At 41.7% G+C, this 24,891-nt stretch overlaps 2 protein-coding genes across 5 annotated transcripts in view; one reads left to right on the top strand and one right to left on the bottom strand.

Moving 5' to 3' along the window:
• The window catches only part of LOC311283911 (NXPE family member 3-like), a 93,410-nt gene that overhangs the window by 46,514 nt on the left and 22,005 nt on the right, over positions 1 to 24,891 (top strand). The window contains exons 2-3 of one of the 4 annotated variants that reach the window (XM_084398680.1): positions 18,816 to 18,937; positions 20,757 to 20,821. In XM_084398680.1, coding sequence (XP_084254806.1) covers positions 18,907 to 18,937; positions 20,757 to 20,821 — 96 coding nt within the window. In that variant the 5' untranslated portion in view covers positions 18,816 to 18,906. Of the gene's footprint in view, positions 1 to 18,815; positions 18,938 to 19,926; positions 20,042 to 20,147; positions 20,822 to 24,891 lie in introns of those variants that run through there. The other 3 variants (XM_084398678.1, XM_084398679.1, XM_084398681.1) reach the window with 3 other exon arrangements.
• Positions 1,823 to 4,239, bottom strand: chst2b (carbohydrate (N-acetylglucosamine-6-O) sulfotransferase 2b). The gene has a single exon (XM_084399461.1). The coding sequence runs from the start codon at positions 3,717 to 3,719 to the stop codon at positions 2,322 to 2,324; it is 1,398 nt and encodes a 465-aa protein (XP_084255587.1). The 5' UTR covers positions 3,720 to 4,239; the 3' UTR covers positions 1,823 to 2,321.

Below are 24,891 nucleotides of genomic sequence, written 5' to 3'. Positions count from 1 at the left end.
AGTATATTCCTCTTCCTGTCATTCTGCAGTAGGCCTAAATCAAGATTCAGTATCCTGTGCATAATGCCAAAAAAACTTGTATCCAAACTGAGTCAATTCTTATTCCTGTATCAGATGCTGTTAAGTGCAGTGAAAGAGGCACAATGTAAAAACTACAGTCAAACCTATATCACAGGCATAACATCTAATCCAGTCATGACATGGACAATTCCAACATGTGATGATGCCACCAAAAGTGTAGGACCATATATTAATTCAACAAGAGTGTGTATACAGCTTCTCTCTCTTTGTCTCTTTCTCATAAGGTTGAGTCTTCACCACCTGCTTCAGTTCATACACAATAATAGCTGCACCTCCTTGAGTTGTTGTCATGGCAACTGCACAAGACATCATCAGAGGAAAGCAGAGAGATGCTATGGTACCCGGTCATTATGATGTACATGGAGAACAAACTGTGCGCAAGCGTGTTCCTGTTTGTTTGTAGCCAGACTGTGTTGGTAGCTAGCACAGTCGTGGCCTAATGGTTTGAGAGTCAGACTGGTAACCCGAAGGTTGGGGGAATGATTCTCAATACTGGCAGAAAATGACTGAGTGTAAGCAAGGCAGACTAACTCCCGGGCGCCACAACAAAATAACTGCTCACTGCTCCGGGTGTGTGTGTCCCTGGTTTGCAGTATTTGTGTGCTCACTGCTCCTAATGTGTGTGGACTAACTTGGATGGCAGAAGACAAATTATGGGTATGCATTACAATATTGGCCTTCACGTCATGTTATTTTTACTTTCAAGCAAGATTAGCTGAAGACATTCTGTTTCCTACAGAACCCATAAGGCCAATTACATATTGTTCTATATAACATCCATTCATTTTGAGAAATATGAAAGCTGTAAAGAAGTCCTAAATACCCATGGAAATGACCTGTGGCACAAGAAAGACCCTTGTCTCTTCTTAGTATCCAGAGAGCTATCATATTATTATTATTTTTTTATTTTTTTATTATTGTCAGTAAAATGAATGTTGTTTGGTAGGTTTTGGTAGGTTTTGCGATTTAATTTGGGTCAAATATAACCAAAGATTTACTTATTATAGGTTTACTATTATATCATTATTATAGAATAGGATACTTACTATTCTAACTACAAAGTAGCGCATTTATTAAATTTTTGTTAAAGTCCAACCAAAACAGCAGTTGATCTAATTGCATTTTTTTTTTTTTTTTTTTTTTGGGCTGAAAAATTGGTGGTTTAGTCCTATTTGCTTTCTTCCAAGCATGCACTATAGTGTCTCAAAGAAACAATTTTCCTAAAATCTGACACTTCACATAGTTCCACAGTCAAGTCATAGTCATAGTTCCTGAAGTCCCACTGTGTACACTGATTAGTGCTGTCAAATCGATTAATCATGACTAATCGCATCTAATATAAAAGTTTTTGTTTACATAATTCACTTTATGTTCACATTGTTCACAAATGTGAGTGTGTGTGTGTGTGTGTACTGTACACATACATATATTTTTTTATATCTACTTTTATATTCTGATATATAGATAATGTCTGAATGTCACTACAGTACACACTGTACACTGTACATGACAAAACACCAAACCAAACAAATCAGCCAACAAATGCTGCTAGATCTTTTCTCAGAACTAACTAAAAGTACAGGTTTTTTTTTGTTGTTGTTTTTTTTACTTCATTAAAATGCAATCTTTTTTGCCTAATATGATGAAGGCAGACATAAAGGGGACTCAAAGGCTTTCTTGATCAAATAAGCCTGGAACTATAAGCAGTGAAATGAAATATAGCTTTTAAGATTTTGTAAAGAATTGCTTTAACGTTTTATTTGGTAATGAGAAATATGCCTTAAACAACACATAACACTGGCATTCATTGTGAACTTTAATGATTGTCTTTGAATTAATTCTAAAGAAATAGCATTACCTGCATTCTGCATAACAGTTTTGATCAGTATTTTTGTTGCTCATTTTCCATTTTCATTTCTTGATTTTACATACAGCAAATGGACTGAAACTCAAAAACAGACCTAGAACATTCCAAACAACCTTAAGCATCCATTTAAGGGAAAAAGGGCAATGCAACATTTGTTTTGTACAATATAAATTTTCCAGCTGTGGTTCACAGATGCTGCTGTATCAAACATCTACTGGTTCGTTTAGAAAACTAACAATGCTATTGAATGACCACAAAGAGCTATGACATTCCAGAAAGCGATAGTTAAATCTTTCAAAAGCACTTTGATTGGAACAAACAAATCCACAGTTTCAGGTGGGCTTTTGAAAGCATCTCTAGTGCAAGAACTCTGTCACAGTTTGGAGGCAGTCAATAAAGATTTACTCAGGTCTTTTGCTTCTCCAGCTGTTCTTACACGTTCATAACCCAGGATGGCCATTGCATTATGGCAGTACTCCTCTACTTGTTTTATCTGTTGAATACTCAACACTGTTCTCCATGCACTGGCCGCCTGTGTCGCGTTCCTGGCCGACACAATAAATGGCTTTGAGGAAGAGCTTGTGCCATTAGTCATGTTAAGAGCAAAAGACTCAATGTCTAGGTTGGCACTGATATTGGCAAATTGATAAACATTCCGGAGCATTTTGACTGGGTTATCCACCAGATCTTCATAGCGCACCGCCAGGTATTTCCCTTTCAGCCAGTTGGGTGGATTTAAGGCAGTCCTCAGGCTCCTGTACGTCTGATCACATATCACCTCCATAGCCCCAACCGAATGGTAATCTGCACCGTCTTTTTTACTAATTTTGTGGCCAGGATCCACAAAGGGTACCCGACGGAGTTTGGGATCCCTGCTTCGGACCACCTGCAAGTTCTCACGAATAAGCCCGTGCCTCGATTTGATCCTGGAGTTGGCCACGGCTCTGGGATCTCGCACAAGGTGAATCACCTTCAGATCCAGAGACGGATCCTCCATAAGGGGTGCCAAAACATTGACGTCCAGAACCCGGACCCCTTTTATGACTATAGTATTGTACTTAAGGCATTCTTCCTCTAAAAGACTGAGGCTTTGTGGGGGACATTTTTTGCACACTTTGTCATCCACCATCCCGACTACTTCTTTTCTATAACCTGAGCAAAGAGGATACGAGCAGATTACTTTATTAAGTGTGGCCCCAAAAAGTCCAAGGGAGGTGAAGTTTTTGCTCCCAGGGCTGTTGTACAGTTGAAAAACTGAAAGATCGCAGCGGTACAATGAGCTCAGCATGTCCCTCGCTGCTCCCTGTAAGGACACAGCATCACCCGGGTACAGCTTCTGCCAGATGTGCCACATAGGTTCATACAAGAAGAAAACCTCTGGATGTTGATTAAATAGCTCTCCAAAAAATGATGAACCGGACCTCCATGTGGTCAAAACGTAGACAAGCTGTCTCTTCTTAGCAAGAGATGGTCTGTAGAGGAATCGGATGTCCGACCTTCCCTGATACGGAGTGCTTCTCATCTGGAGATTACACTGTTGAGGTTCTTTAGTCCATCTGTAGTTAGCCAAGTTCAGCATTGTGAGAACTAACAGCAGAAAATACGCTATAAACAGGACTATTCTTTTTCTCCGCAACACTTTCATTACGATTCCAGGCTGGGATACTATTTTCGTGGGATGGTTCCGAAATGTTTTGAGATTTCTGTCATAAAGACCATTCTTTTCCCCTAGTACAGACAATTGAAGTTGTAGGAACTGGTTGCTTCTCATCTGTTGAAAGATAGAGTGGCTTGAACCACTCGATTACAGTGAATGAGCAACTGCACACACAGTATCAATTAAAACGATGTTTCCATGCAAGCAAACTTTGTTCTTAATGAAAACCCAGATGCAATCTCTTCGTTTGCCGACATATATCTATTATCCATCACATCCACACAGTCCAGTCGTGTGCATTGTTGAATGTAGAGTCACTGCAGTGCGCGGATTCTCCCCTCAGTCCTCAGAAAAAAATGATCGCGAACGTTTACAATGTCATATCCGTTTTAACGTCCATCAGTATCGACCGTAAGAGAAATCCCTTTTGAAACGTTTGCTTATGTTGTTCTGCGGTGATGGAGAACCACTACAGTAGCGGAATAGACATTAGTACATTATAACCGAGTCACCGTTATGAATGCAGTCAGGATGCATTCAATACACTGCGAACATCCGCCGGCGTCTTGTTTTCCAGTCGCGCGTCGTGATGCGCGTCTTTTTTCGCCGATGCGCGTCTGTCTCCGGCCCCAACTGTACTGAACTGATTCAGTCTCGGTCCGGGGTAAAAAAAAGACCCTCCCCTTCTCCACAGCCAGTGGAAATAGACTGGTGCTTTCGCCACTTCAAACGCCCCCCACCATAATGTCAGTGGTTGAGATGGCTAAACACAGAAAGTGCAGCTGTAAGTAATTTACATGAAGACTGAATTATAATATCACTTAAAATCACGGGATAACATACATTCATTTAAAATACAGGCACTCGTCTCCTTTTTTTCTAGTCATTTTAAGCAATTTGAACAGGAGAAAAAAAAACTATTAATTAAATAGGATTTTTGACTAGTGTTTCATTATTTCATTCATTCTATTGCAAAACAAATGCTAGGTATTTGCAGGCATATAAACACAAAATATGAATATTTTAGCAAGAAAAATAGTACGATTATATGCCTGCAAATACATATCTCAGTTCATAAAAATAATAGCCACCAAATGTGAAGTAAATAGGACACACGTTGCCATTTAATATTAGGCCTTATCATTAATATAATTTAATATAAATTCAATTTAAAGTTATTTAAGCCATTACTTAAGTTACTTAATCCCTTAGTGTTTTTAAATCATCCCTTAAAACGTATTTGTTTAGGGTAGCTTTTACATGATTGTTCGTAATTGCCATATTATTATTATTATTATTATTATTATTTATGAACATTTGATAGTATGTTTTTATTTGGTATTTTATTTTTATCTGTAAAATTATGTTTTATTTTGTTTCTATTCTTGTGAAGCGCTTGAGATGCTACTTTTTAAAGGCGCAATAGAAAATAAAGTTTATTATTATTATTGCCTACCTATTTTTGTAGATATTTATATAACGTACTCAAATAATCAAGTCAAGTATTTTTTAGCAGTTTAAGATCAGAACTAGAAATATCAGATTTACAAATGATTCACTCTTTTGAGTTGAAGCTTTTCTAATGAATCAATCAAACAGGTTAACAAAATCGCTTAAGGCAGAGGCTATACTAACTTAACTTATAATTTAATTTGAAAAAAAATAAGCAAAATACATGAATTTTGATATGAATCAATATATAAATATATATGTTGCTCATGGTCCTTAGATTTAAAATGACTCAATTCTTTAAAAAAAAAAAACATTGTTGTGATAGGTTGGATGTTGATTTGATGAAGTGGCCTGAATGCAGCTCAGTTGTGCACATGCAGAAAATCTACACGTGCACTGGAGTTTGCTCTTGCTGTGATTTCATGTGACTGTGAGTGACAGGTTTTCCCACCCTCGCACCACAAATCATGTCATCAGAGAAGAGAAGAGATGTCACTGCAAGAGGAAGGGAAAGTTATTTGATTCAAGAGGACACATGAATATTAATAATTAAAAAAAGGATTTGAACAGATATCATTTATAATAAATACTGCAATATTCCATTTTAAAAAAAAAGAAAAGAAAAAAGAAATAAAGAATTGTCAATTTTTATTTTATGGTGACTGTAAAAACAACAAAAAATGCCATAGCGCGAGAACAATAATAATAGTTCAGTGAAATAATGATTAAGAGAACAGTTTTTAAAAGAATCATCTTTATCTTGGTGTGAAAAAAAAAAAAAACATTTTAAAAATCTAAAGAACCTTTTGTGTAATGGAAGGGTTCCATCAATGTTAAAGTTCTTTGTGATATTATCAATGTCAATAAAGAAACTTTATTTTTAGGAGTGTAAACTTGTATTGTCAGTGTAATCATGGCTAATAAATTCCAATATTGCCAGTTTATAGTTTGGATTTATGTTCTCAAGCAGATGACTAGCGTGATAGGGCTCTGCCAAGCCTGGTATGAATTATAATCAGTAGTAAAAGTATTGCTATATGTTGTAAAATTGTAGTATGTTATTCCAAACATAGCCAAAGTTTCCCAAGTAAAGCATTAGTGCGTGCCTGTCTGCTACTCCACTGATATTAAACATAAAATAAGGATCACAAAATAAACTATTTTGAAGCATTTTGATTATTGCAAAGCTAATGTACAATATATTAGAGAATGAAAAATCTGGTATAAAAAGGCAGAGGCTATTTGTACTAAGTGCAAATCGCAATAGATGCTATTTATAATTGGTGCAAATGGTGGCAAAAACTATTGGCACCTCAGTGTATGCAGTACTTTGTAAAACAGTATGCAATAACATATTCAGTGTATATGATTATATTTATTAAAAAAGTGGATACATTACTTGTTGCTATTCCTAAAGCCCTCCCCTACACCTATTCCTAACCAGAACCATATTGAACCTTCTGATCAGTAAAGGTATCCTCGAAGGTCCAGGAAGGGAGCTATAGCCTAAAGCCCAATTAATACTTCTGCGTCGAATTCACGCCATAGGCTGTGTGTAGCACGCGTAGCCTATGGTGTACCCTCACGTGCACCTCCCCAAACATTTAACAACGCGTCAATTCTACACGGACCGCAAGCACTGTGCTTGGTCTGCAAGAACCCCTCCCTCGGGTTTCACATTCTCCCTCTGCATCCCAGTCTTTCGGCAGCCTGGAGTGGATCGGTCAACTTTCTGTGTCCCTTGCACTGTCAATACACTGGACGCAAGCGGCGCAATACAACGCGACAGAAGACAATACACTGAATGGGGAGCGACATGACAAATCTCCGACAGTAAACTGATGCCTCGTTCTATTTGTAACATAACCCAAGCACTCGCGATACTTCTCATAGGAAAGACAAATGGATTTGCAACGGTCGCTTTGTCGCGTCCAGTATAGACAGCTTCTAGCTGTCACGTCCAATGTAGACATGGTGTTAGGAAGATGCAAGGGGTTCCATACCCTCACTTTGTCCCCCTCCTGGAAACAAGGAGTGCAAGCACCCCGCTTTTTGTCATTGAGCTGACACATGTGGCAAGAACGGGCAGCATCATGAACCTGAACATCCATCCCTGGCCACCAATAAATATCACAAAGGGGTTGTTTGGTTCTCACCTCTCCTTGATGTCCTTTGTGCACTCTAAAAACTCCTGGGTCAAAAATAACCCATAATGGGTTATTTTTGACCCAACTCCTGGGTTAAAAAGGGACCAACTAATTTATGGGTTATCTCAACTCAGAAAATTGGGTTATGCTTTTTGACCCAAATTCTGGGTTAAATACCTGACCCAAATGTTGGGTTTAAAAAACCCAACATCTGGGTAGAAATAACCCAAAAATTAGTTGATCCTTTTTTAACCCAGGAGTTGGGTCAAAAATAACCTAACTTAACCTCACTATCCCAGTATGCCTATTTCAGAAAAAAAAAACTTTGTTTTACATTATATTACACACTTCAAGCACTTTTACATTTTTATTGCATTAAATTAAAATCTATATGAAAAAACACACACTTGGACATGTTTATTTTCCTATTTATTTTAGGTCACACTGTAATAACAATATTAGAAATAAAAAATAGAAAAATAAACAACAATTCTCAGAAGAGCCTCAGGAATTTAAGCCTGGGGACAACTTTGGGGACAAGATTTTTGATAGTGTCCTCATCAAAGAGAAGAAATGCCTCCTCATCTATGTCTTCATCTGAAAGACAGGAAACAAGACAACATGAGTATTGTTAATAAGTTAAGACAATTGTGAACCACTCACCAGACACTCACCAGACACTCATTTCATTATCAAGCTAACAAATAATCACTTTTAAGGGAATGCAGTGGCTTTTTTTTTTTTTTTTTTACGTGGCCCAAATTGCTAGTTAACTAATGTGGTTCTTTTGCAGCATTAACGTTACCCATTTTGTGTGAATGACATCTTTTCTTTCATTAAAAAGTGTAATGATATTAATGCAAAGGTGAATATCTTGCCCATTCTTATGCATAACAGCTTAAAGACAAGGCACAATAATCTTTTAGGGTTGTGTATACCCCACTGGCGAAGAATTTGTGACTTTCACAAAATCTTGCACTGACACATTTAAGTCTTATTAAAAAAAATGTAGGTATAGAGAGATGATATAAGGGCAACAAGAGTAAAATGCTCACCTCTAAAATTCTCTGTCAGCTCAGACAGCTGCCACTCAGTTAGCTTATCAGCGACAAAACTGTCCATTCAAAATGACCTGGAGAAAACATAGCAATATAGAGGTTAGCAACAATTTGAAGACTTGACCCGCTTCTTTAACTCTCACTACTTCAGCCAGTAGAGCACTGTATAATATGATAAGCACGGCGCAGCTGGAAAACATAACTCAACTAACTTATTGTGTTGCCTCGTCGCTCTGTAGCCGCGGCTATGGGGTTTGCACACCGGACGAGAAGCGCCGCGTCGCGTCTCTAGGACAACTCGAGGTATCGCTCACCGGACGTGCAGTCTCTCAAGGGGCTCACACACCGGACGCGAAGCGCAGTGCCGCGTCTTTAAAATTCGAACACATTATTCTCTATTAGTGTACACACACCGGCGGCGCCATCCGGCGTCTGTCCGCGACACCCAGCAACGGCTCAGGAACGTGTTCAAAATCGCGTCCGGTGTGTGATAACGTTACCTCGAGTTGTCCTGGATGTTGTCGTGATAGCCGCGGCTACATGCCAACCACAGAATTACCACGGCTAACGCTAGTCACAACGTATTATTTTATAAATAATGGACACAGAAAAGTTTACATTACATCAACACTGAAAATACTCTCTTACCTTGAATATAGATGAAGTTGCACCGATGAAGCACAGGCCAAAACGGATCGAGCGCGAAAGCGACGGTTATTTCAAACAACTGTTGTGAGAAAATTCCAGAACAACTGCGGGCGGGCGGGCGAGAGAGAGAGAGAGAAAGCCAACCCTATAACCCAGAACATGGGTTACTCTTTGAAAAATAACCCAGAAACCCAAACAACCCATGAATTGGGTCAAAATATTAGCCCTATAACCCAGAAAATGGTTACTCTCTGAAAAAATAACCCATAATTTTAACCCAACACAAATAACCCAGAAAATGGGTTGAAGAAATAACCCAGGAGTTTTTAGAGTGTGCGCTATGAAGACCAGCACAGATTGAAGAGCAGCAGGTGCAATCAGCCACGAGCCTCAGAAGACAAAGTTGTCCTTAACAGACAGTTCCAGTCGCAGTTTATAGTACAGCAAAAACTCAACATCCAGTTCCTTGGGTGAAGGAGGCCAACCATTAGATATCTGTATATGAAGCAAGAAGCAAATGCAGCATCAACATCAGCAACAGACAGAGAATTACAGGCGGCAATTTGAAAAGCAACACACTCCTCATCAACATCATCAACAGGAGCAGGAGCAACAGCATCATCTGCAAGAGAAGCAGGTAGAGCAAACATGACTGATAATCAGGCATTGGGAATCACGTGTAAACGTGATTCACCAAGTAGACCCTCTGCTGAAACAGTATGAACTAAGAAAAGCAGGCTGGTTTGCCTGAAACAACCCTTGTCTTTATTGAGCTGCAAGCCAGCGGCTTCTAGTCACTGCAAGACTGTTTTTGGAGTGCTTTCATGCATAGACATGTCTTGTCCGTGGATGATAATGTCATACAGGTAATTATCATCCTCTGACATGGCAGTCAGGATGATGGTCATCATCTTCTGAAATGCCGCATGAAGCCAATCCATAAGGAACACAAAAAAACGGAACAATCCATTGTGAGTAATAAAGGCCGTGAGAGCACGACTGTCCTTGTGCAGTAGCACTTGATTGTAAGCATTTTTCAGGTTAATGGTATGGACCTTTTAGAGCAGAGAGCAGTTCATCCATGTGTAACAATGGAAAAGAGTCCACGATCACCGCTTTATTTGGCTCTCTGAGGTCATTGCACATCCTATTTTTATTTAATTTTTTCTGCGTAACAACAATTGGTGATACCCATGCAGAGTTGTCGATACACTATCACCCAAGCTGCTTGTAAGCAATTTAATTCCTCTGTCACAGCACTGCAAACAAAGAGTGGTAGACAGTGAATTTGCTGGCGCACCGGTGTGGCAGTTTCATCCAGCTTTACCTGGAGTATAAAGTTTTTAGCACATCAAAAATCAGTTGACTCAGCAACAGTGCAGTGAAAGACTGGCACAAGAGAAACGGGCACAAGAAGGGCATTAGGAGGCAGGACTTGATTGTTTTCAATCCTCACACATGCAGTGCAGACATTAGGTCCCTCCCCATGAGTGGTGTCCCTTTGTCCACAATAAAGAACATAGTAGGAATTAAGTGGTCATGTTGGGAAACGGTCGCTGATAAACATCCAACCGCCGGAATTTGGGCTTTTGAACACGTCACAAGCCTGTAGGTTCACAAGGTTGTGACAGCATAACGTTACTGAAATGGTATTTATAAGTGCTGTAGGGCAGGATAGATATGGAAAACCCAGTGTCAACCACCAAATCCACCACAAGTCAATGAGTCAGAAGTAGATAATTTGGGCTTTTCGCACCGGATAGGTCTAGGAACTTAGTTCTAGGAACTAACCACCAGGGTGGTTCCCCGAAAACGAATGGTTCCCATAGGAACGTTTTCCTATTGCATTTGCACCGCCAGTAGGAACTCTGAAGTGACGTAAGCCGCGCTCGTTGTTGTGACTTTTATTTAGATGGCGCTGAGAACGCCAGTCAGAGCCTGAGCACACAGCGCTCTCATTCTCCGTGTTCATTATAGTTTACGATCTGTCTAACAGTCATGTCTAATACGTTATTAGATATAACTGTTGTACAAAGTAGACAGGATATGAAAAGTTATTTTCGTGTACTGTGTGGTTGATGTCCAGTGTTGCTTGCTGAGCAGAAATACATAATCATGTTTGGCTTGGTCTCCTCAAAGATGCGTTGGATTTTCTCCTCAGCGTAAAGGTTAAGAGGCCCATCTATCACTGTTTTCGATGTTTGAATAGTTAGTTTCTGGAGTAAATATATAGGCTATAATCTGTGTGTTTACACATAGCTGTTATGTAAAAAAATTATAAAAAATGGCGGGTGCTGGTGTTTCGCGTGCTTTCGGATAGTTCCTATAGTGCTGGTTTAGACCCGACTCTGAAGTAGGAGCTAAATTAGTTCCTCCAAAATAGTTCCTAGAACTAAAATCGTTCCTAGTTCCTGCGGTGCAAACACGCCGACACCAGGGTACTTTCGCCAATAGTTCTAGGAACTATGAAAAGGTTCCTCCGGTGCGAAAGCCCCTATAGTCACTGCGCTTAATGCTGGGAGTATGAGCTGATTATTCCGTGCACAGTACAGTGCAGTAACTTCTGGTTTCAATTAAATTTCACGGACCTTGTGAATGTTTGATTGTGTTGATCTGCACAATTTAGCGTAATGTTCAATCTTTTACATTTCATTTACCACGTAACAAGAAAAGAGTAACAAATAAAGTTCACCTTAGTCGATCAGTAACTTTCTCTTCCTCCACAGCAGACTAAACCAAATTATTCATTATTTATTACATTTTTTAAGTACGTTTAATGTTTTTTAGTATTATTTATTTTCTTTTTGCTATATATTCATTAGCATATACACCTGTGATATCTTTGAGGTTTTATTTCCTTTTATTTAATTTGTTTAATATTTATTTATTTTATTAGTAATTTAATTAAATATTGTGCTTTGTTAGGTTACCAGAGTTTAACTGTTGGTTAGGTGTGTGTGTGTGTGTGTGTGTGTGTGTGTGTGTGTGTGTGTGTGTGTGTGTGTGTGTGTGTGTGTGTGTGTGTGTGTGTGTGTGTTGTTATGCATACGTTTAAATGTGTTTTTAGGCTCCACTTGTTATAATTTGTTTTAACAGTTATAAGGCTAATAAAAGATGGCCAAAAATGTGGTGCTAACATTATCTCATGGTCAGTTTAATTAAACACAAGATTTATCTCTATGTTATTCTCAACGTTTAGTATAGATAGTGGATGTGTGGTATCTGTCAGGAGTTATTAAACAACGAAGCACATGAGACAGGATCGCCCTCATACCCTCATTCACTCTTCCCTACGTTAGTCCACTATTACTGTTCACTTGAAGGAGTGAATGAAAACGAGTGAGCGAATTCGGACAGCTGTTGAGTGTACATTGGTTGTACACTCGTTATTGCAGTGCAATGTGGGACTGAATAAGTGCGCTCAATAACGTCCTCTATGGTTTATGGACACCATAAATGGCTGTCCCCTCAAATAACGCCCTATTTGAGGGTATAGGGGGCGATTTCGGATTCAGCCTTCTTCTCACACATTACATCATTTCACAAAAGTTATTTTTCTCCGGTTTCAAAATAGTAGTCCACAATATAATTTACATTCTTAACAAAACTTTTGGGTTTTGTATTCATCTCCATGTTCTCTTACGAGAGGTTCTCTCGTATTGCGTAAGTTGCTTACGCTACGGGTAAAGTCATCTTTTCTCAATATACTGAAGCCAAAAATGATCCTTAATTTTGTATTTATTGTCAACGTGTTGCAGCAGCTAGCAGACCTAGAGCGGGCTAACTAGCGCACTCATTGGCTTCGCGCCCCCACGCGTCATAGCCCCCAAGAATGGGCGTGGCTTAGCGTATAAAAGGACGGGCTCAGGAGCTGCTTACCTGATTTTCATCTCTTCAGCGAAGCTCTCCGCATCGCTGGATCTTTGAGAAGAAGCCGCCGCCGTTGAAGCTAGCGACAGAGCAAGCTTAGGAGAGTGCCTGAGGAAGCCGGACGATTTCTCACCGCCTTCAGCCATCTGTGCCTGCTACGCTATCCGGCGTCAATATCCTTTATCTGCCAGTGTGTGTTCGCCGCTGCGACAGGCTCGATGGGTGCTTTTTTGCCTGGCCGCCGCCACGCGCCCTCCTCCAGGTCAGCGCCCTTCCTGCCAGAGCTCCACAACAAGCTCACGAAATCATGGAACGCACCATTCTCCGCGAGACTTCACTCCTCCGTCTCCCCGACGCTCTCCCAAGTGGACGGCGCCAGTGAGAAAGGATACAAGTCTATCCCCCCCGTGGAAGAGGCGTTAGCAGCGCACCTTTGTCCGCCCTCTGCGGGATGGCGTGCAAAGGCTGCCCTCCCGTCTAAAGCTTGCCGGGCCACATCAGCTCTCGTCGGCCACTGGACAGGCTGCTTCCGCCCTGCACTCGATGGCAGTTCTTCAGATTCTCCAAGCCGATCTCCTCCGTGAGTGGGACGAGAAAGGCGCGGACCAGTCCATCATCACGGATTTAAGGAGCGCAACGGACCTTTCCCTTCGTGCTACTAAATCCGCGGCCCAGGCTATTGGGATTGAGGCTCGCTCACCGTTACGGAGAGGCATCTTTGGTTGACACTTGCAGACATGAGGGAGGCTGAGCGAGCCGTGTTTCTGAATGCCCCGCTCTCTCCGTCCGGCCTCTTTGGCCCAGCTGTAAGTGGGATTGTCGACCGGTTCTCTGAAGTGCAGAAGACCACACAGGCCATGAAGCTCTTTCTGCCTCGACGCTCGAGCTCCGCCGCAGGCCGCTCTCAAAAGCAGCCTCCTGCCCGGAGCTCTACCCAGCAGTCCTCCCAGCCTCCGCCTTCGCAACGACGCCAAGGCGCTCGCCAGAGATCGCGCTCGTCAAGCCGCCGCAGGCCGCCTCCCCCGCGGGGACCCCGGCCTAAGATTGTGCTGACGCCTGAGCCCGCAAAGTCCTCCTAGCAACTTCAAGGAGAAGAAGATGGTTGAGTCCCGCCGCGGCCGGACAGCCATCAAAGCGTTTCGCTCTGTCAGTTCCCTTAAAAAAGGCGACTACAGATGTGTATTTTGCAGCCAATGAGCGCGTTGTACAACCCACTCACCTGCACCCAAACGCCGTTTTTATGGCGACCCAGAGAAATCTCATAAAGAGTGCAATTTCTGGTTATCCGGCTCATGCCGATGGTGTCTTGAGTGTAGAAAATGTGCCCGCTTCCCAGTGTTCACCCCTACACACAAGCACGGTTCTCCCTGTGTCACTCACTCATGCAGATCCCACTCTCATAAAGCTGGCGTATGCCGCTCGAGTGTTAGATGTAGGAAATGTGCCCACAAAACAGTGCCCACACCTACTCACTGCCTGCTCTGCTACACTTTTATCCCAGGGGACAAAACCTATAAAGCCGACACACACCGGCTATGTTGTAAATGTAAGTCCTGTGTCTGCCCGCGAGCGCTTACGCTTACTGATAAACACTACACGCCCGGCGCTACACACGCGTTCCGGGCTTTTCCCCATGAAATGTTCCCCGCTCAAGGTGACCGGGACGTTACATGTAAACCGGCCAGCCGCTGCTTTCAGCGCGCCGCTGTGTTCAAGCATCGAGAGCGCACTCACCGCGCCGATGCCTCAGATTCAGGTTCACGAGCCCACGCCGTGTGGCGACAGGAACCGAGAGGCCATTCTACCCCTAGCTATGCACGCAAAAGCATGGGAAGCTATTCCGGGAGTGTCAGAATGGGAGCTGAATACAGTAAAGCAGGGCTATTCGCTGCAATTCACTCGCCGTCCTCCGCGATTTCTAGCACGGACCAAGACAAAAGTGAATCAAGAAGTAGCACACCTACTTCGCGCAGAAATAGCAAAGCTGCTATGCAAAGGGGCCATAGAACCAGTACCGCCTTCCCAGAGCGAGTCAGGCTTCTACAGCCGGTATTTCCTCGTACCAAAGAAGGATGGGGCTCTCAGAACTATCTTAGATCTGAGATATTTGAACAAAGTTCTCATCAGGCGACCGTTCAAAATGCTCACGACCAGACAAATCCTCGCGCAAATTCGCCCGAGGGACTGGTTTATCTCTCTCGATCTGAAGGACGCATACTTTCAGATTCAGATAATACCCCGTCACAGGCCATTCTTGAGATTCGCCTTCGACGGTCAGGTATATCAATACACCGTCCTCCCGTTCGGCCTGTCCTTAGCACCCCGGTCATTTACGAAGTGCATGGACGCGGCTCTCGCTCCCCTCAGAAGTCAGGGCATGCGAATATTGAACTATTTGGACGATTGGTTGATCAGAGTGACTCAGAGCTGCATTTCAGCTCTGGAGCCTTGGATAGCGGCCGAATGGTATCTCGTCAGACGTCTCCAACCTAGGTTGAGGCACCCTCTTCGAGGGCAGGCTGGTCTTTAGCCAATGGTCAGACCAGGAAAAGTGCCTTCACATAAACTGTCTGGAGATGATAGCGGTCAAGAATGCGCTGAGGCACTTCCTCCCATGCCTGTGGGGCCACCATGTACTGGTTCACACGGACAATATGTCAGTGGTGGCCTACGTGAACCGCCAGGGGGTATCAGATCCAGAAATCTCAATGCTCTGGCGGAAAGCCTCCTCATTTGGGCTCAGCACTCCCTGCTCTCGCTGAGAGCCGCGCATGTGCCTGGTCGCCTGAACGACTGTCCAGACAGACTGTCCAGGGACAACGTTCTCCCGGGAGAATGGTCCCTGCATTCTCAAACAGTCCAGCTGCTCTGGCGCCTTTTCGGCAAAGTGAAAGTCGACCTATTTGCGTCAAAAGACAACGCTCATTGCCCAATGTTCTTTTCGAAGAACGAGGACGCGCTGGCCCAAGCATGGCCCAGCTGCCCACTGTACGCTTTTCCCCCGATCTCGCTGTTACCACTGGTAATCAGGAGAATCAGGGAGACTGGCCACTCGGTGCTCCTCATAGCCCCGCGATGGGAAAACCAAATTTGGTTCCCGGAGCTGATGCGGCTGACGGACTTAGCCCCATGGCCGATTCCAGTGAGAAGGGATCTCCTCTCTCAAGCCGGCAGCTCGATTTGGCATCCTCATCCAGAGCGCTGGTCTCTGCATGCATAGATAATCAATGGATACCTGTTGTCCTGCCAGAAGGGGTTGTGAACACGATCACGCAGTCTAGAGCTCCTTCTACGAAAAGGCTCTACACGTCTAAATGATCTGTGTTTACTAGCTGGTGCGCCAACAAAAACCTAGACCCACAAACCTGTGGGGTCTCTGGGGTGCTTTGTTTCCTTCAAGAGCTACTGGATAAGGGCAGGACCCCTTCCACGCTCAAAGTATATGTTGCGGCCATTGCGGCGTTCGCAGAGTCGACGCGCGGCCAGTCAATAGGAAGGAACGAGTTCGTCATCTGCTTCCTTAGAGGAGCCAGGAGGATGAATCCCCCGTGATCCCCGTTGGTTCCTATTTGGGATCTTTCTATGGTCCTGGAGGCCATGAAAGCACATCCCTTTGAACCTTTACAGACCGTGGATCTGAAATACCTTTCACTCAAAACCGCTTTTCTGATAGCCCTGTCATCAGTCAAGCGTGTGGGTGACTTACACGCGTTATCTGTTAACGCCGCTTGTCTCGAGTTTGGACCTAATGACTCTAAAGTCATCCTCAAGCCGAGACATGGTTATGTCCCCAAAGTGTTTGGCACTCCCTTCAGAGCGCAGGTTATTACATTATCGGCCCTACCGGGATCTGGTAGCAAAGTCGATGTTAACCTCCTTTGCCCTGTTTACGTTTACGTAAGGGTTTACGTCACGCGCTCCGCCACCTTCAGGTACTCGGAGCAGCTCTTCGTTTTGTTCGGTGGGCGCGCCAAGGGCCTCGCCACCTCGAAACAGAGTCTGTCCAGGTGGATTGTGGATGCTATCGTGGCAGCATATGTGTCTAAAGACCTGCAGTGCCCCATGGGCATCAGGGCTCATTCCACTAGAGGCATGGCCTCTTCGTGGGCTTGGTCCAGCGGGATTTCTATTCACGACATTTGTATGGCGGCAGGCTGGGCCTCCCCCTCTACATTTGTTAGGTTTTATAACCTAGAAGTTCCTGCCCTGCAGGCTAGACTTTTGTCAGTCTAAGTTAGGAGTATGTTCTGCTCAGATTCGTTCGTGCGCAGGCTACTCTCACATTAATCCTAGCTCCCCTGGTTGAGCTGCACTATAAGGGTAGATATTCCCATTTCAGTATGGACCAGCTGTGCCGCTCTGTATTCCCTGCCACTTGATACTGTGTGCTTATGTACATGTACTGGCCCACTCAAGTTTGCCGTCTTATTCCCACTAATCTGTGTCCCCCGGGTGTGCCCAAGCATGTGGTTGATGCTTGGCGTGCACGGCGTTGACAAGGGGTTTCCGTAGCATAAGCAACTTACGCAATATGAGAGAACCTCTCGTAAGAGAACGTACTCGGTTACTAACGTAACCTCGGTTCTCTCTAGAAGAGGGAACGAGTATTGCGTAACCTGCCGTGCTCGCGCCTCGAGCTGGTCTCGCTTCAGTCGATGAAAACCAGGTAAGCAGCTCCCGAGCCTGTCCTTTTATACGCTAAGCCACGCCCATTCTGGCGGGCTATGGCGCGTGGGGGCGCGAAGCGTCACGCAGGGCTCAGTGGTAGGCTGCTGCAGTTGCCGCAGAGCAGCCAATGAGCGCGCTAGTTAGCCCGCTCTAGGTCTGCTAGCTGCTGCAACGCGTTGACAATAAATACAAAATTAAGAATAATATCTCGAGAAAAGATTACTTTACCCGTAGCGTAAGCAACTTACGCAATACTCGTACCCTCTTCTAGAGAGAACCGAGGTTACGTTAGTAACTGAGTACGTTTTCATGTCTCTTATTTTGAAGTTTTCCCATTGTCATGTTTCTGGTTTTGTCATGTGATTCCCTTATCCCGTAATGTGATCCTGTCATGTGTCATTGTTAAAGGATTAGTACACTTCTGAATTAAAATTTACTGATAATTTACTCACCCCCACGTCATCAAGATATTCATGTCTTTTTTGAGGAAAACATTCCAGGATTTTTCTCCATATAGTGGACTTCAATGGGAACCAACGAATGGGTTGAAGGTCCAAATTGCAGTTTCAATGCAGCTTCAGGAATAAGGGTCTTATCTAGCGAAACAATCTGTCATTTTTTATATACATTTTTTTTTTATATATATATACTATTTAATCACAAACGCTCGACTTGCACCACATCTCCGATTCACCACGCATTACGTAATCACGTTGAAAGGTCACGCGTAACATAGGCAGAAGTGCAGACCTAGTGTTTACAAAGTAAATGTGCAAAGACTAAGTCAAACGCCCTTCACCAAAAAAAAGAAAGAAATACAAGGTAAAACAGCGATGTCGGACGTTTTTCGCTCTACCCTACATTTTCCGATTACCGCCTGACCTTTCCAACATGATTATATAAAAAAGTATATACATTTTTATTTTATTTTTAGAAAATGACTGATCGTTTCACTAGATAAGAACCTTATTCCTCGGCTGGGATCGTGTAGAGCCCTATGAAGCTGCACTGAAACTACAATTTGGACCTTCAATATTGGTATGTTGGTTCTCGTTGAAGTCCACTATAAGTAGATCCTGGTATGTTTTCCTCAAAATTTTTATTTTTATTTTTGACTTAAGAAAGAAAGACATGAACATCTAGGATATATATATATATATATATATATATATATATATATATATATATATATATTGGATATAAATAAGCCACACCTTAGCCCACATAGACTGAGTTTTGAAAAAGTGACCTAAGTATTGAGAAATCAGTCCAAGCAATTGTATATATATATATATATATATATATATATATATATGTGTGTGTGTGTGTAATGAGTGTTCTTAACACCAACTGTTTTTCTGGTTCAGGTGTTGGGGTCGGAGCTAAACTCTTTAGGACAGTGGCCCTCCAGGACCAAGTCTGGAGACCCCTGCTGTGCAGAAACCATCGAATGTGACCATGGTCATTCAACCCACAGCTAATTCTTCAGGTAAATAATTGTTTATAGGGAGTTTATTATGACTGAGAATATAAATATGATTAGAATATAAATCAAAATGGAATATATATATATTTTTTTAAATGTAATTCATTGTGTACTTGTTAATGTCTTTGTGAGGACCAGTTTGAGAACTATAAATGAGTTCACTTAGTAATACAGCAATATGTTTGTCATAAAATAATTTATCAATGCTTTATTTTTATAGGCTATAACCTAACCTTTTACAGGTTTTGATAAAATAGGCCTACATTTTTTGCATAATTTTTGCTTAAAAATAAAGCATTCATAAATTATTTTATGATAAACATATTACTGTCTTAAGTGAACTCATTGACCAGTGGAGTGAGGACAAAATTAGTAAAGTGAGGACATTTTGTCCGGTCCTCACTTTTTGGGAACACCTTAACCGCCAGGGGTCTTGTATACCTAAAATCGCTGGAGGGAAAAAATGACCCATGCACATGACTACTGTTTTGATATGGCTAAAAAATGTATTATGTTACTGTAATATGCCACCATCTTCACAAAGTAATGTCTAGAGTCATGAAATTATTATTTTTAGTCATCAACTATATTTATGTCCTGTTGTTTCATGTTCAAGGCTATTTTAAGCAAGCTACACTAATCACTTTTCTATAGGCTAAAACAGCCTGCAATGACAATGAGAATTAGAAGGAAATAAATACATATTTGAGTGGTGTAATTAATCGCATATTAAGATAACCCATGTTCTACCAGAAAGACTCGGGAGAATTAATACTGTGACATCTATGTATATATCTATACCCGCCCGCGCCGTCAGATCATTTGGACGTGTGCTGTTTTCAAGAGATAACAACGATATAAATACTGTTCGTTTTCTCACACAAACCGCTCGTTTCGTGTCTTAGGCCATCAATGTGTACTTATGATGGGGAATTGTTTCATTTGGACGATGGGGAATTGTTTTAATTTGGACTCTGTGCTTGTGTTTTGAGCCAGTGACCATCGACATGCATTATATGACTGACAGACAAGAACGGTTTGACCTAAAAATATCAAAATTGAAACTACTGCGGAAACAAAGACACCTACATCTTGGATGCCCTTGAGGTAAGCTAAAACATATCAAAAATTAATTTCAAAGTGAACTATCCCTTTAATTATTAAAAAATGTATATCATTTATAATTTGAATAAATGAACACCAATAAATTTGGTTTAATCATAAAAATTGTTTTATTCATTACATCATAGATCTATCTTTTTTTTCAGGAAATGGGCAGACTTGAATTAATAGCAACACGGTAGGGAACAATAGATGATAAAAATTGCAAAACAAATATTATTAATTAATACAAAGTTTGAACATTTTTGAGCTGGCTAAAACATCTACATTTGAACATGCGTTTTATGACTGTTTACATTAAGCATACACATTGATCAAACAAATTGCACCAAAATAAAAGCATTATTACATTTGACCTGCTGGCACTTTGGACACAATTTTAGTAAAAGTCAATGACTGTGAGACTTTTTTATATGGATATTTTATTGAAAATCTGTTATGTACATTTGAAAAACAGCCATGGGTCAATTTTACCTAGTGGCGGTTCTGGTGTTAAATGCCTGTTTGAAGGTCAAGACTTGATTTTCGGGATAAGGTTAAGGGTAGGTTTAGGGTAAAGGTTTGGGTTAAACACCTAGTTGTGATGGGTAAGGTATGAGATTGTATTGTGTCAATGAATGTCCTCACAAAGATGGATGTACAAGAATGTGGTTACAATTAGGTCACATTTGCAAAACAAATTCTCATTACAGTGTCTTAGTTCACAGGATAACACACTGTTCCATTTATTTTTTGCTGCTTTGTCTTTGGACATCCACCTGTATGGTAAGTTCATTTAAAACATATTAAATAATAATATATATAATGTTAAAAAACATAATATTTATACCCATTTATGTTATTTTTACAAACTGCTTTGAAACACAGGTTGAAGACCCAAACACTGCTTTATTGAGGGTAATTTACAGCTGTAATCCTCAGAACAGGTATAGGGTCAAAACCACAGGACAAACAATCCAGATAACTAGTGTTGGCAATTTCGAAAATCTGCTTCATGAAGCTTTGAAACTGTCTCTGGTTACTATTGTAACCTCGGTTCCCTGAGAGGCGGAAATGAGTCATTGCGTAGCAACGCTGCGGGAACTCCTCCCTTCTCCACTTTTTGTTGAAATCTTATGGGCTAACGCCAGCTTGGATCAGCTGGCCAATTTGTCTAAGACAATTTATATTTATAAAATTAATGTACAAAGAAACAGTGTGTGTGAGTGTGTGTGTGTGTGTGTGTGTGTGTGTGTGTGTGTGATCTCATTTGTACAGGAATTTTGCTCTTCTCTCCTTCTGAGTGGCAAACCTCTCAATGACCCTTTTGTTGAAGTCAGGAATGTCCCTGATAAGTTTCTTCTCCATGGAGAGCATCGCCAGAGCATTCAGGCGATCCTGCGTCATGGTGTTTCTCAGGAAAGTCTTGATCCTCTTTAAAGTAGAGAAGCACCTCTCAGACTCAGCTGTAGTCATGGGTGTGGTGATGAGGATCTTGAGAAGACTGACAGTCTCTGTGAAAGTGCTCTGAAGGTTGTTCTCCATTAAAAACTGGTACAGAGGTACTGCACCACTGCAAGCATTGAACTCGTCGTTCTCATAGATAAGGAACAGTTCTGTTTTGAGCTTGGCCTTGTTCAGCATGGGGTATGCCTCCACTGTTGTTTCAAGCGCTGTGTCAGTGAACTTCACACAGTGTTGTGGGAAGAGATCTCCATGCAGCAGTGTTGCGCTGATGAGGTGCTGGGTGAAGGAGAACCGCTCCTTGGCATGGGTCAGGATGGTATCACATACCTTTAAAAGATTCATCAGCATAAATTTCCAATAAAGCCATTTTAATGAAAGTGATTCTGACTGAACGAGTCAAGTATGATTATTAAAGGGATAGTTCACCCAAAAATGAAAATTGTGTCATTATTTACTCACCCTCAAGTTGTTTCAAACCTCTATGAATTTCTTTCTTCTGTTGAACACAAAAAAAGATATTTTGAAGAATGTCGTCAACCAGACAGTTGATGGACCCCATTGACTTCCATAGTATTTTTTATTTTTTTTTTAACTATGGAAGTCAATGGGGAAGTAACTACTTTACCTTCATTATTATCCAAATCTAATAGTCTCTTTGCTTTTAAAATACTGAAACACATATAATTGTAATGGGCTTATGATAATCATCCAGTTGGATGACTAGGCACATTTAGACACAAATCTGGAAATAAACAAATCACATTTCTAACAAAAGTTTTATCAGCCAATCGTAAATAAAGTTATTTACCTGATCGTTTGCACGCTGTCTGTAAACTTCTGGACAAGTGATTTGATGAAAACTGCGTCGATGTTCCTTTTCTGCAGCTGCACAGCATGTCCACATCTGGCATGATTTTGTGGAACAGTGCCAGAAAAAAACAGAAAGACTCATCTTCAAGCATCCTCACAAAGCCCCCAGCCTCTCTGACAGTTAGGGGATCAAAGTTTCCATTATCTCTGATGGTCTGAAAACACTTTAGGAGGTCATCTCTTTGTTCGTACACGGTGTTTACAGCGCGACTGTGGAAGTTTCAACGTGTTGTAGAGGCTCTGGGAAGTCTATGGGCAACCACTTGGTCAAGTACGGTGGTTCGCTTGGGTGACCTGGAGAAGAAAGCAGAAAATCCTGCAAGATCGGAAAAAAAAGTGCAGATTTTGGGGATGTGTGACGTTGCCTGCTGCATGATGAGATTTAACTGATGCGCGTAACAGTGGACGTAATGAGCGTTTACATGGACATCCATCACCTTGCGCTGCACTCCGCCGGTGGCTCCCCTCATTACATTAGCTCCGTCGTAAGCTTGGCCGATAAGTTTGACTTTTTGTCCATCTGGGAGTATGACGCTTAGCCTCTCCAGAAGCGCTGTAGCGATGGTGTCTGCCGGTGGCATTCTGGATCGAAATAAACTCATAAAACCGCTCTTGTATGTTGTTTTTGCCGTCTAAATAACGTAGCACAAGCACCAGCTGACAGTGGGTGGAAATGTCAGTTGTCTCATCAGCTTGTATGGAGATGAAATCTGCGATCTTGACTTCCTCCAGAATGTAATCCTTCAGCACTGATGCAGTCTAATAACTCGTTTTGTATGGTCTTTGACGTACCTTTAAAAACGGTGGCTGTCTTAAGGTGCTCCTCCAGCACGCTGTCGAGTGAAGCAACGAAGTCCACCAGTCCCCTGAAAATGCCGGGATTGTTCGAGGTGTCGGTCTCATCATGCCCACGCAAGGCCAGCTCAAAAGCCCCACAAAACTTCACACAGTCGATTATTTTTTATAAGATGTGCCGGTTTTTATCCACCTCCTCATTGTGTTTCCTCACCGCAACCCTGTGGCCTTCATCAAGCTGGGTCGCGATGTTAACCCTTCCCAGTACAGCTAGCTTGACGGAATTATCCATGTGTACCTTGGTGTTCTCGTGTTTTGTTACTTTCTCAGACAAGTGCTTCATATCCCTCACTCCGGTAACTGTCCATGCTGGATCTGTCCCCGTATTTTTTAAAAGTATGCACGGAAAGCAAAATAAGGCATTAGCATGAGAACATCCAGCCAACCAAGCCTTTCTGGTATACCAGCTGCGTGAGAAGCCTCGCACTTACTGCTTTCCTTTATCACTTGCCTGCTGTCTGATCGAAATATCTGGTTGATCTGGGTCCAGCTCTTTCACACGGAGTTTATTTACTAAGCTTCATCTTTCAAACGGATATTGGACAAGAGATTGAATCGAGTTAGAGTCGTCTGGAGTCATTTTGTTCGCCGTTGTAATTTATCATACAGTAAAAATTCTCCAGCGTGTGTACAGATCTAGACGGGACGTGTAGAAAAAACAGACATTTTGAATTGCTATCATATTTTTCACATATACTAGGTGCATTTACTATCTCAAACACACAAATATTGATAATTTGTATATATGATTTATTTATGTATTTACATGTATTTGCCTACAGTCTATGGTATTTGCTCATGGGGGGGCGGCGCCCTAGCGCCCTCTATTGGCCAGCCGCCCCTGTATATATATATATATATATATATATATATATATATATATATATATATATATATATATATGTAATGTAAGTTTTGAAAGAATGACTAGCTATAAGTAGTATTTGGGTGTAAAAAGGGACCAAGATAGCAAGCAATCATTAGCCACGTTTCCATTACAGATTTGCGCAAAACTTTTACAATATCTATCTATAAATTACAGAAACGTCTGTCTGTCTGTCTGTCAGTATGTCTGTTATTCGCATATCTCTCAAACCGTTAATCCGATGGATTTCAAACTTGACAGGTGTCTCGTTATGGGCACGAGTAAGTGCAGTGCCAAGTTTTATGTTGTTTGGATTAGAAATGCAAAAGATATCGGTAAATATATCGGTAAAAGAAGCACTTAGAAGGTTGTGGTTTAAAAATAAATATTCTGACATAAACACTCTGTCAGCTACACTGTTTACTTCTGAATATTATATTTTATTATATGAGCATTTCTTCAGAGTTCACTGTGTAGCCTGCTCCCTGAATCGTCGAGTTCACTGTGTAGCCTGCTCCCTGAATCGTCACGCTTATTCATTTGTGGATGTTAACTGAATCTGTAAGTCACCTACGCTGTTTACTTCTGTATATTATATCTATCTATAAATTACGGAACATCTTTCTGTCTGTGTGTGTGTATGTGTGTGTGTTATTCGCATATCTCTCGAACCGTTAGTCCGATGGATTTCAAACTTGACAGGTGTCTTGCAACGGCATGAGTCAGTGCAGTGCCAAGTTTGACGTTGTTTGGATAAGAAATGCAAAAGATAGCGTTAAATATATATCGGTAAAAGAAG

Source organism: Rutilus rutilus (assembly GCF_951802725.1).
Source record: "Rutilus rutilus genome assembly, chromosome: 24".
Taxonomy (NCBI): Eukaryota; Metazoa; Chordata; class Actinopteri; order Cypriniformes; family Leuciscidae; genus Rutilus; species Rutilus rutilus.
The sequence above is the reverse complement of the archived record's forward strand: the minus strand, read 5'-3'. Positions and strand labels throughout refer to the sequence as shown.